Genomic DNA, 13,764 nt, shown 5'->3' with positions numbered 1-13,764 from the left:
TATAGGAAATCAAGAGACCTAATATTTCACTGTGTTGCCATTATATGGCAAAGTTTTCAAAACTATGGCTAACTGAAACTTGAATTAACACATTGAGAGTTAAAGGAGAATTCCTTATTTCCTAAAATTTTCTTAAATCCCATGATGGACACAGATCTTTAAAGGTACAGAATAGTAGAAAACCACCAAGATGGCTCTATTGCTCTCACTTAAGGAATACTCTAGGAATCAGAGACAACAGGGTGCCCTCAGTTTCCCTTCCAGGGCACTTGCTCCATGTCCCAGGAGTGGGATGGGCCACATGGGCAGCTCTCTTGGCTACTGGCTTCCAGAGGTTTCTGCCAATGGGAGGCACTGTCAGATCAAAGTGAGAGGCTGGGGGGTTGTTACCTCAGCTTTTTCTCTGCTGTTGCCCAGAGGTCAGCTCTACCTTTACCAAAGGCCACAGCTCCATGAACTACCTTCTCCAGATTCCAGAACTGTTCTCCTGCTCTGTGTGTTAGATTTCAGGGCAGAGTCAGATCCCTGCTGATGTCAGCCTGGGTTACCACAGTGAATCTTTTGGCTTTCATAAATCTACTCTTATCTTTGTAAATACTCTCTAAATTCTTCTGTATTCACTGCTACTTAAATTACCCAGTATGAGTGTGCCTTGTGTTTCTTGCTGAGACCTTAACAGGTACAATAAATAGTATAATATTTTTTTTCTTCTTCTCCTTCTCCTTCTTCTATAATGATTTCCTTGGTTGCCACATTCAGAGTTTATGATGTTTTGACACACAACTCAAGAAAGTGAGTTTCTAGAAACAAGGCCAAACTAAGCAAGTCCGATGCTACCAGTCCTCCACTACTTACTTGTGGCTCCAGCTCACCCCGACGTTTGTAGATGGTTTTTTCTCCAGTCAGCCCATCAATGATCTTGGCATCATCTAGTTCTCCAGTAGCTTGGTGTTTTAGCCACTGCCTTTCTTTACCTTTAGCCTAGGACACACAAACACATATACATAAGTCTTTATTTTTAACGAGATCTGCAGGATCTTTGACACACTTTCTGCATGAATAATAGGAAACACACCAGGGAACTTTTCAATACATGATGTTTCTGCATAAACACAACTGCAGAAATGGACTGCTTTCTGCTCTGCTGACAAAGAAATGCAATTTATGTGTATTTTGTTAGTTTTAATTGTTTTAACATATGGAACACTTGAAGGGCATACGGACAGGAAGACAGTATGAAAATGACCCCCTGAAGAAAGTTCTATATCTGGAAAGGTAATGATGATGCATTTCCTATGGGTTTTCTGTCTCTGTTCTTCTAGAAAATTTATTAGGTACCAAAATAATCAGCTTGAACTTGTTGACATTGTCAGAAAGCCCAGAGAGAATGTGATCTTCAGAAGTCTTCCTTTTGGAAAGAAATTTGCTACTCAAGTTCTCCGTGTCTTATTGTGTACATGGAAACAGCTGGAAACAACAGTATGTGAACATTTTGTACCCCACACGTTTCTGATTTTCTATATTCTGAAATTTTCTGAATTATTTTTTAAGGTATTTTCACATAACATTTTGCCAAAACACAACTAGATCAGGTGATAGTTAAATGATAAAGAATTGTAATATCCCAATAAAGGCATGTGTTTATTGCAGCCCATGAGTATATTTACCATAAGAAGGGGGAAGAATAGTTGAAATGTTTTAATGCATGTAAACAAGATTATAGGATGTATTTCATTTCTAGAAACACCAAAATATGAGAGGAGAGTGGACTTATAGTTAGAATTTCAGCATTTTAAAATTCCTCCATGGTAAAATGATGGGGTTTAAATTTAATTTTATAATAATTATGATCTGCATTTAAAAATCACAAAAATTACTTACTGGGTAGCCTTTACAACAGTGAAATCATCACTGGTTAATAAAAGCATGTAGCAGCTAGGAGGACTGGGAAGGGCGTGATCAGGGCATTGCTTTGTCAAAATATTTATGAAACTTAGTAAACCAATGTTTGATGATAACAATGGCACATGTGTTACCAAACATGTTATATAATTTTATTCTGATACTAATTCTGTATTGCTCTTAAAGCCAGCTCAAAAATTAACTTCCATGCCATTTCGATGGTGGCTGACCACTGTGACCATGTTTTCTTTTACTTTCTTAACTGCTTATTTTTCCATTTGACAATCCTGTGAGAGTCTGTCTTCATCTATGAGAGGCATTAGAAGACTGAGCTCTGCAGCTTGGTACCTCCAAGAGTATTAGAATGTCACATTGAAAGGTACCTAAATGGTCATCCATTGTGTTGTTTCCAAGCATAAATCATCCTGGCAGTCTGAGGGATTACCTACTCCTGATTCCAGGAATGACAAAAAAGAGGAGACAGGAGTTAAGTCCCAATTTTTGGTACGGGGAGGATGGCACTATGCAATCAAGGTTGTCTTGTCTGATTATTGAAATAGTGGAAAGTATTCTGGAAGTCTGTGCTTACTCGATCCTTCTACCACCTGTAACTCTGTATCAAGTTTTATATGACAGCAGCTTTGCTCCAATATGCCCCATTTCCCTGTGAGATCATGGGGTTCTTATGAAGAATATACAACTGGGAAAGATACATTTCTAAGATATACCTGGTACAGTGGGGTTCCAGGACCTGCCCACCAAAATTAAAATCTTATGCTGGTGACCTAGGGGTTTCCATTTATTTACATTAATACATCTACATTAAATATGGTAATTTTAATAAAGGGTTAGTATCTAAAAAACTGTTAAAACTCAACAGTAAAAAAAAGTTTTAAAAATGGGCAAAAGACTTGAGAAGGCGCGTCATTAAAATAGTCACATTGGCCGGCCGTGGTGAGCACATGCCTGTAATCCAGGGGCTTGGAAGGCTGAAATAGGAGGATCATGAGTTCAAAGCCAGCCTCAACAACTTTGCAAGGCTCTAAGCAACTTAGTGAGAACCTGTCTCAAAATAAAAAATATTTAAAAAGGGCTGGCAATATGGCTTAGGTTCATCTCCCTTGGGTCTAATCCCCAGTACCTGCCAAAACAAAACCAGATTGATGGTAAATAATCATATGAAAATATCTTAAACATATGTTAATATATGTAACATATGGAACATCAAAATAAAACAACTATGAGATATCACTCCAAACGTATTAGAATGATCAGAACCCCAAACTCTGAGAACAACAAATGTTGTTAAGGATGCAGAGTCTCTCACTGTGCATGGGAATGAAAAATGGTGTTTCCACATGGGAAGACAGCTTGGCCGCTTCTTCTGAAACTAAACATATTCTTACCGCACCATCCACCAATTGCATGCCTTACTATTTACACAAATGAGTTGAAAACTTCTGTCTACATAAAACTCTGCCGTGATATTTATGGCAATTTTATGTATAACTGCCAAAATTTGGAAGCAACTACAATGTTTTTCAATAGGTAATGGATAAATTAAATTGTTGGTACATCCAGACAATAGAATACTATTCAGTCCTAAAAAATGAACTAGCAAATCTATTTATAAAGATCCCACTGTAATATAGTGATCTGAAGTAGTTTGTTATTTTAGACATTCTTGTATGTGACTAACTCATCCTAGGGAATTTATCATTTACCACAAGAAGTTTTTATTCGATTTTCTTTAGTACATTTGTGAGAAAGAAATCCTACTGGTCAGCTCTAGCCCTTGGTATTCAAGGTTAATTTATTCTGAGGCAGGTCTTCTAGACCACAAAATGAACAAATGTTAACTCCTGTGTGAGCTTTGTGAAGTCTTGACTTAGTGATTTCAATTCCTAACCAGCATTATAGGGTGCAGAAATTGCAGTAATAGATTCACAGCACAAGAAGGGAATTATAGGTGATATGGAGCTGGGATGCTGAGGGGAAATGGCAGAGTGATGAGGAGAAACAGAGCCATCACCCAGTGGAGTTTATGTAATAGTTCAACAGCACCGTGGAATTCTTCTTTTAGTATTCATGTTAATAATACTTTATAAAAATGACAGAAGGGGCTCCTATTTAGGACATATGTTCCTATTACTTTCCTTGGTAAAGGGGTTACTGTATTGAAAATATTTTACTCTTAGAATATTATATTTTTGCAGCACGAGTGAAAGGGAGGGATATGCTTTTTCCAGTAATATGCTACTTTTTCTTGCCCTTCCTCCTTCCTTCCCTCCCTGCACCTTCCTCTTCCTCTTTCCCTTCTTCTTTAGTCAAATTCCTGTATGATATGCTAATAATAAAGTACAGAAATCGTAAGTGCAGATCTTAACGAACTGTTGTGCTGTGAAAATACCATTTAACTACCTATACCTCTGAAGTCTCTCAGGGCCCTGTCCTGGATTTTACTCTTTGCAAAGGTAACACTTATTCTGATCTCTAGTAGCACTGAATAGGTTTGTCTGATTTTGAACTTAATAAAAATGAAGTCAAAGAACATATACTCTTGTCTCTGGCTTCTTTGCTCAATAATATCCCATGGATATTGGGATATTGTTGTATCTTGTGGTACTGTATTCTCTCTCATAGGTTTAACGTTATTACATTATATGACTTGCACAATTTATTATATTTATAATTCCATCTATAATCCTGCTGTATTCATTTTGGGACTATTTTGAATAATGCAACCATAAATGTTCTTGAATGTGTTTTCTAGAGAAGATACATGTGCATTTCTGGTTGTGGGAAAGCTCTGAGTCACAAGACTGGATATATTCACCTTTAGTAGATATTGCTACTCAGTTTTCTAAGGTGGTTTGTCTAATTAACATTAGCACGAGCAGTGTATGAGGGTTGCATTTGCATATTCTCACCAACATTGATATTAATAGTTTTAATTTTTTTCAGCCATCCTGGTTGGTATGCAGTAAACTCCCTTTATTTTAATATTTATTTGCAGCAAATGAATTACTTTGGATCATGCTTGTTACTGACACTTTCAGGATCAAGAATCAGTAGCTTTTGTTTTTGAGAAGTGAAAGCATGTTTCGGTCTTTTGATTCAGAGATACTGGGCACAAAAATATTTTTCTAACAGTAGCACTGTTATATAGTTCTCAGGTTTATAATTTGCAGATAAATTAGGGGAAAATTTATTTTTTATCCTCTAGCCCATCAACCAATACTTGGAAACTCAAAACAGGAAAAAGCCTGTCCGAATTGCCTTTGGGGACCATGGACTGGAGGGGGAGTTCTTTAAAAAGTTGTTGAAGTCTGAATAGAAATATTTATTATTTTCAGAGCTGGGGGCTGTGGCTCAGTGGCAGAACACTTGCCTAACATGTGTGAGGCACTGGGTTGGATCCTTAACACTGAAAAAAAAATAATCATTTTTTAAAAAGAAATATTTATTATTTTCAATGTGTTTGCAAAGTCTTCTGTATTTTATTGTATTCACTGAAATACTTCTAGAAATACTAAATACACACTCTATTTAGTTTTTAGTATTTTTAGTTTGTTCTTTTTAGATCACACTGAATTTAAATATATACTTTTACTTACAACAGGAGTCATACATTTTTTTATTACATAGTCCTAGTGAATAAAGCAAAGTTTCTTTGTAAAAATGTCTATTTGTTTTGTATTAATTTTATTTATTTATTTTTTAAAAAATATTTATTTTTTAGTTCTAGGTGGACACAATATCTTTATTTTGTTTTTATGTGGTGCTGAGAATTGAACCCAGTGCCTCACACATGCTAGGCGAGCACTTACCACTTGAGCCACATCCCCAGCCCCTTGTATTATATTTTAAATTTACACTAACAAGAACTCATTATTAAATTAGATTGTGTGACTATATTACATTATATGAAACATCTAACTTATGGTTCTTCTAAAAAAGAAATATAGTTTTATTACTTTCACATACAGAACACTCTGACTAACTGAAAAACTCAGAGAATGATGTATTCTGGTTAATTTATTTTCTGGGAACTCTTGGTTAGCTAGAAAGTATACACACACATTTGTAGCATGGAGGACATTAAATGAATAAAATTGACCAAAACCAGTTATTTTTGTGGTTTGTGATACTGCCTGTGATTTCAGCACTGAAAACATTCTGATTAATCTGAAGTTTTCACTTATTTGGGTTCTGGTTAAGCAAGACTTCCTTCATCTATAAACTCTACAATTATGACAGTTTTCTATTATTTTTTTCAGAATAGATTGGTAGAAAATGTAAGCATTCTATATAGAACAAAGTATGGAGAAGATCATCTATAACTATTGTTGGGTAAATACGTAACTGTAAATGAATGTTTGAGGATAGATAGGAAGAGTGATTCTCTCATTAATATTAGCTCCCATTATTTTAACTATTCCCCATGTTTAGCCAACCATTTGGACACAAATATTTGCTATATTAAGGAACTTTTGTATAGTGTCCATAAAATAACAAATTATTAATTGGTAGAAATAAATTTTACTTTCTGGTTTTACATATTTTGACATAACAGTTAAAAATATCTAAATAATGAAAGAACATTGCAAAGAAGAGAGAAGATATTTATCTTCTTATTCCAAGGAATTCCTTTTTTTTTTCTTAAAGTAACACCTCATTGTGAGGGAAAATGGAGATTCACGTATTAACAAAGGTGATTCTAATTATAAGAATTTGTACCCTTGGACACAAATGTGGTTCTAAACCATTACTTTGGATGACAGATTACTGTCATTTTACATTCTGGTTTTATGAAGAAAAACAACTTCAGTGTTTTTTCTTCAAGAACTAAATATGTTGTACCTCAAAAGATCTGAGAACCATACCTATGGGTATGCATCTATAATAGGCATCTTAAACTTAACAAGTTTGAAACCCCAGAATCCACCTCAGCAAAAGGCAAAGGGCAACCCACTATTTCAGCTCTTCAAGCCATATATCTAAGAGACATCATGACTCCTGTTTCACCCACGCAATCCACTGGTAAATCCTTTCAATTTCTGGCAGTATCTGACCCTCTCTGCAATTTGCATGTCTATCCCTCACGTGCAGCATTAAATCCCATTTGTACCACCACAAGCCTCCCTCTGGCCTCCCTACTCCCACCTTTGTCCTCTTGCAGACCCCTCTTCACACAGCAATCAGAGTAATTTTATATAACATGTTGCAATTTGCAAGAAGTTTCAGCAAGAAAAACTGCTGACATGATTGTGCTTAAAAAGTCAGATTAAATTTATATTTCTGTAATCATTTTAAAGAATAAAAAAATTCACTTTTTCCATATGTAACATGAAGTATCACACTTTTTACTTCTAGTCCTCATTATACCAACTTAATTAACCAAAACCAACAGAATTAACTGAAAGTATTCTTGATTTTTATCTAAATTTTAAAATCTTATTTATTTAATTTAAATTTTAAATTTTAAAATAACATGGGAATTTAGGCACTGTTTATTATTAAATTCATAGTTCTTCACATATATTTTTAGCAAGAATGATTTTTTTTTCTTGTTTTGATTTGTTCTACTTAGTTGTAAATGACAGCAGAATGCAATTCAATTCTCTGGTTGTACATGATGTAGAGATGCATCATTTGTGTGATCATACATGTACCTAGGGTAATGTTGTCCATCTCATTCTACCATCTTTCCTATCCCCTTAGCCCCTCCCTGCCCTCCCCTTTGCCGCATCAAAAGTTCCTCCACTTTCCTCCACCCCATTATGGTTCACATATTAAAAACTTCAAATATCATGTTTGACACTTCAGCATAGGTGGGCTAGTAGTGAGAAAATATACTAACATCCAAAGCAAACATGTGCTTTCTTTAATCAAGGCTTCCCTCTTCCTGTGTTCTCTAGGTCTGTCCTCCACGGTTGGAAAGTTCTCTGCTCCATTCACCACTCCCCTCCGCCACAGTTAGTCACTGTCTTCTTTTCCAGCCACTAACATGATTTTTGAATTTGTCACAACTTTTCCATTTTCACTTCATTTGTCCCTGTTTTGAGTTCCTATCACTTCTCTCCTAAACAACTGAAATGATTTAATGATTTGATTTCTGGCTTTCACCTCCTTCTCTGCAACCTTCTCCCTTCTTGGCCATGCCATTTCCTGATGAAGACAGACCATGCCACTCCTTTGCTCATGCATCTTCATGGCTCTTCCCTGGTTACAGACATATCAGCCTCTGCATGGTGCTCACAACCTTTTAGGATTCCTGTTCCCTAAGCTTTCTCTTCCACTAGTTTCTACCCCCAAGCACATCCCCAAACTCTGAACACTAGTCACTGTAGATACTATTTGCCATTTTCCAAGCAGCCTGGTACTGGAGTCTGTCCCCTACTCAGAGGTCTCTTCTTTCTAGAGTACTGCTTCACCAGCTGGTTTCAGTCTTCAAACACTTGTGAGTGCTCAATGATGCATTAAGCAAAAGAAAACTTGCATGAATTCAACCCTTCCTTAATTACTTGTGCAAACTGACCAGAAATAACATCTCTGCTTAGGAAATATTGACATTTTAATATTTTTAGGAGCAATAGCGTATCAACTGGCTCAGAGTTTTGTAAAACTGAAAAGATCCAGGCAGTACAGGGGCAAGTACAAAGCAGGAAGAGGGGGTGCAGGGGATAGTGAATAGTCACCTGGAAAATCCAGAATGCTCCTGTGTTTCTTCAGAGTAAAATGACTTATATTTGTGAATTTCCAGTAAAGGTGAGATGCCCTAAGATCTTACATGAGGGGAATGAGAAAGTTTAGTGTCTGCTAGGGTTATTGGTAATTTTACTGCTTCTTGGATAGGAAGAAAGGTAAGGTAATATATTTTCCTTTGGAACACTTAACTAGGTGTGTTTTGCTCAGCTAAGACATGGTGGTGAGACCATAGTTTAATATAGACACTTTGGCACTGATTAATTTTTTTCTGATTGGCTGATTAGGGTTCAGCTAACCATCTATGAAAGTTTGGGGAAGTGTCCAGATTTGGGCCCAAGTTATTTCTTGATCCACAAATGGAAGATTACCTGTAAATTATCCAAGATGATTCGGAGGGACTGCACCTGTCGCCGAACAGCACCTGAAAATCTTTCATAGGTTGCAGCATCATATTCACTCATTTGGATCTCCTTTAGCCTGAAACCAGAGGGGAAAAAGAAGACAAGAGCTTACAGCATGTTCATGTGTTCTTTTACTCACCTATTGCTAAAATTGTATGAAATTCCTTGGAAACTCAGACTTCAAGGAGAAAAGGAAAGAAATAAGATCTCCAGCAATGCCTCAGATTCAATGTCCAGTGGTATGTTGGTGAATGAGTAAAAAAATGATGGCCAGGACCCACCACTCCTTCCCAAACACAAAAAGGCCCCAATTTGTAGTACATATTTGCTGATTTCTAGTGTATAAATATTACCACTACAATCAATAGAAACAGTATACATTTTTCAAATCTACCCACACAGTGAGAACACACACAGACACACACACACAACACACACTCCAAAACTTGCAGAACCTAAGATGGTTCTATTCCTACATTTTTGTGGAATCTTCATACTACTTTACTGAACTATTGCACTAATTTGCAGTCCCACCAACAATGTATGAGCAAACCTTTTGTCCTACATCTTTGCCAGCGTTTATTGTTACTATTCGTAGTTGATCATTGTCATTCACCACAGTGACATGAAACCTTAGTGTGGTTTTGATAGGTATTTACCTGATTGCTAGAGATGTTGAATATTTATTATTTATTTGTTGATCATTTGTGTTTCTTCTTTTGAGAAAGATTTATTTAGTTCTTTTGTCCATTTACTGATTTTTTTTTGTTGTTAAGTTTTTGGAGTTCCTTATATATTCTGGATATTAATACCCTGTCAGAGAAGCATCTGGCAAAGATTTTCTTCCATTTTGTAGACTCTCTCCTTATGGTCTTAATCATTTTCTTTGCTGTGCAGAAGTTTTTAATTTGATGGCATCCAACTTATTAATTCTTGGTTTTATTTCTTGAGTTTTGAGAGTGTCTGCGCCAATATAATGGAATGTTGACCTTAGGTATTCTTCTAGCAGTTACAAAATTTATAGTCTAATTCCTAAGTTATTGATCCCTTTTGATTTGACTTTTGGGCAGGGTGAGAGATAGGGATCTTGTTTCATTCTTCTACATATGGATATGCAGTTTTTCCAGCATCATTGTTTAAAAGGCTGTCTTTTCTCCAGCATATATTTTTTGGCACCTTTGTCAAGTGTCAGATGGCTGTATGTATGTGAGTTGGTCTCTGTGTTGTGTATTTTATTCCACTGGTCTTCATTTCTACTTTCATGTCAGTACTAGACTGTTTGTTTTTACTGTAGGTCTATAGTATAATTTGAGATCAGGTATTGTCATGTCTCACGTATCACATTTCTTCCTCAGAATTGCTCCATCTATTCTATGTCTCTTATTCTCACAAATGAATTTTAGGACATTTTTTTAGTTCTGTTAAGAATGTCATTGGTATTTTGATGGGTAAGGCAATGGATATGTATATTGCTTTTGGGTCGTTTAACAATATTAATTCTGCCTATCCAAGGTCATGGGAGGTCTTCCATTTTCTAAGGTCTTTTTATATTTCTATCTTCAGTGTTCTATAATTTTTATTATAGCTGTCCTTCACCTCCTTGGTTAGATTAATTCCCAAGAATCTTTTTAGGATATTGTGAATGGGATGATTTTCTTGATTTCATTCTCAGAAGAGTCACTGTGGAAATACAGAAAAGCTATGGATTTATGGATTTGTGTCATGCTACTTTGTTGAATTAATTTATCAGCTCTAGTCTTCTGGTGCAGTGTTTGGGGCCTTCTAAGTATAGACTCATGTCATCAGCAAACAGAAAGTTTGACATCTTCATTTCCTATTTGTAAATCTTTATTTTCCTTCTCTTGCCTGATTGCTCTGGTTAGGATTTTAAGAACTATATTGAATAAAAGTGGTGAGGTTGAACATCCTTGTCTTGTTCCTGCTTTTATAGGAAATGCTTTCAGTTTTTCTCCATTCAGTACAGGCTTTGGGTTTGTCATCTACAGCTTTTGTAATGTTGAGGTAAATTCTTTCTTTTCCTAGTTTCTCCATTCATGTTTTTAACACGAAGGGGTGTTGAACTTTATCCAAGGCCTTTTCTACGTCTATTGAGATGATTATATGATTCTTGTTCTTAATTTTGCTTGAGTGGCAAATTACATTTTATTGATTTGCATATGTTGAATCAACCTTGCATGTCTGGGATAATACACTTGATCCTGGTCTATTGTGATGTGATTTCTAATGTGGCTTGCTAATATCAAGGATTTTTGTATCTATGTTCATCAGTGATATTGGTCTGTAGTTTTCTTTCCTTAATGTGTCTGTGTCTGGTTTTGGTATGAGGATTATACTGTGATCATAGAATATATTTGGGAATGAAATAAATTGAGAATGACTGGTATTCGTTCTTCTTTCAAGGTCTGGTAGAACATGGCTGAGAATACATCGGGTCCTGGGCTTTCCTCTGTTGGAAGGTTTTGTGCTGTTGCAATTTCACTACTTGATATTTGTCTGTTTAGGTTTTCTATGTCTTTCTGGTTCAACTTGGGCAGGTCATATTTGTCCAGAAATTTGTTGACATCTTATGGATTTTCCAGTTTATTGGAGTATAAAATTTCAAAATAATTTCTAATGATTGTGTGTGTTTTAGAAGTGTCTGTGATGATATCTCCCTTTAAATCTCTAATTTTGTTTATGTGGGTCTTCTCTTTCTTTTGGTTGATTTTGCTAAGGGTTCATCAATCTTATTAAGCTTTCCATAGAACTCTTTATTGCATTGATCCTGTATATTTTTATTCTCTATTCATTAATTTGGACTCTGATATTATTTCCTGTCTTCTGATCATTTTGGAATTAATTGGCTCTTCCTTTTCTAAGGCCTTGAAGTGGAACATAAGTTTATTTGGGATATCTCTATTTTTTTAATGTAGGTATTCATTTTTTTCTCTTAGAACTGCTTTCCTACTGTCCAAGAGATTTTGATGTCTTATATCTCTTTTCTTATTTGTTTCCTAAAAATTTCTGGATTTCTTTTCTCATATATTCTATGATCATATTTTATTTAAATAGTGGTGTTCAATCACCATGTGCTTATGTAGTTCCTTTTTTTGCTGTTGTTTTCTAGTTTTATTCCATTATGATCTGATAAGATGCTCATATATATATATGATATGTCACGAATATATATACATAGATATATATACATACATAGAATATATATATATATATATATATATATATATATTCGTGACTTATATCATGACCTAGAAATATATAATATTTGTGAGTTATATTGTGACGTAGAGTATGGTCAATAATGGAAAAGATTCCATGAGCTTCTGAGAAGAAGGTAAATTCGGCTGTATGGAGGTGAAATATTCTGTAGATGTCTATTAAGTACATTTGATTTATAGTATTAAAGTCAGAAAAATCCTTATTAACTTTATATTTGGATGACCTGTCTGCTGATGATAGGGGATGTTGCAAACAGCATTTAGTTAGATCTTGTTTTTTTTGATCCAATCCATTAATCTGTGTCTTTTAACCGGGGAGTTGAGACCATATGCATTCAGGGTTATTATGGATATGTGTTTGAGGTATTTTGATTATCGTGTGTCTTAGGTTCTATTTTGACCTTGTCTATTTGGGGCCCTATATGCCCCCTCTATGTGGATGCTCCCTCATTTCTGATAAAGGAACATTTTTCTTTTACTGTCTCATTGAAAATGTTCTTAATGCTGTCAGCCTGTATTTCCACGTTCTTTTCTATCCCAATGACACTCAGGTATGCTCTTTTAATCCTGTCCCAAAGTTCTTGTGCATTCTGAATATGGTGTTTTATTTTCCCCCTTTATTACATGCTGAGTATTCAAGTTCCTTTACCCTGTATTTGTTTTCTTTGACCCATAAAGAATAAATTATTATTTTTGCCTGTAAAGAAATGCATCACAAAAATTATATTAAAATAATAACTTTTTATAAAGATAATATTTGATGAAGAGGATAAAACTTTCACTGAAGGAAAACTGAAGGATGGGATTAGGAATATTTAGCCAATACACATTAACTTTCACCATGTGATTTTGGAAATTCCAATTTGTTTATAATTCTACTTTGGAAATTCCAATTTGTTGATAAAATTTCTCTCTAGTTGGAGCAAGCCTTCTTTACATATTTGGACTAGCCTTGTTTCCAACTTTTCTGGCCATACAAATTTTCTATTTCAAAGGCATACCTAATTTACAAAACGTGCAAGAAATAGCTCTTCGATATACTACTTCAAACTGTAAATATGAACATTCTCATACAATGAAGCATAAAGTCAGGAATTTTTTAAATGGGTTGATAAAAAAATTTAAGAAATACTCTGATTTTTAAGTTCTAAACAGATGGTGCTGGTGCCGTGGAAGTGCTTTCACTGGTATTGAGATGCAAGTGTGTCTCGTGGCAAAAAAACTAAAGAAATACTCTATTGTAAGTTCTAAACAGCTAGTGCTGGTATCATGGAAGTGATTTCAGTAGTCCCTAGGATGCAAATGTGTCTCCTGGCTGTGGTGGTGGTCACATCAACCTATATGACTGATGAAATCATAGAGAACCATATCCGAAAGTTGTAGGGGACTGGCAACGCCCCCGAATAAACCTTCTTTTCCCCCTTTTTACAAAAATTCTTCTAAAGATGATGCACTTTTGCTTTGGGTCCTTTTCCCATACTATGTAAAACAGTCACAACTAGTACTTTCTTTTA

General features: G+C 35.3%; 1 protein-coding gene across 1 annotated transcript in view; it reads right to left on the bottom strand.

Moving 5' to 3' along the window:
- Vwa8 (von Willebrand factor A domain containing 8) overlaps window positions 1-13,764 on the bottom strand; it is a 396,504-nt gene that overhangs the window by 14,784 nt on the left and 367,956 nt on the right. The window contains exons 40-41 of the mRNA XM_077795206.1: window positions 8,982-9,090; window positions 856-981 (exon numbers count right to left, since the gene is read on the bottom strand). Coding sequence (XP_077651332.1) covers window positions 856-981; window positions 8,982-9,090 — 235 coding nt within the window. The remainder of the gene's footprint in view (window positions 1-855; window positions 982-8,981; window positions 9,091-13,764) is intronic.

This window comes from Urocitellus parryii, chromosome 2 (genome assembly GCF_045843805.1).
Source record: "Urocitellus parryii isolate mUroPar1 chromosome 2, mUroPar1.hap1, whole genome shotgun sequence".
NCBI lineage: Eukaryota > Metazoa > Chordata > Mammalia > Rodentia > Sciuridae > Urocitellus > Urocitellus parryii.
The sequence above is the reverse complement of the archived record's forward strand: the minus strand, read 5'-3'. Positions and strand labels throughout refer to the sequence as shown.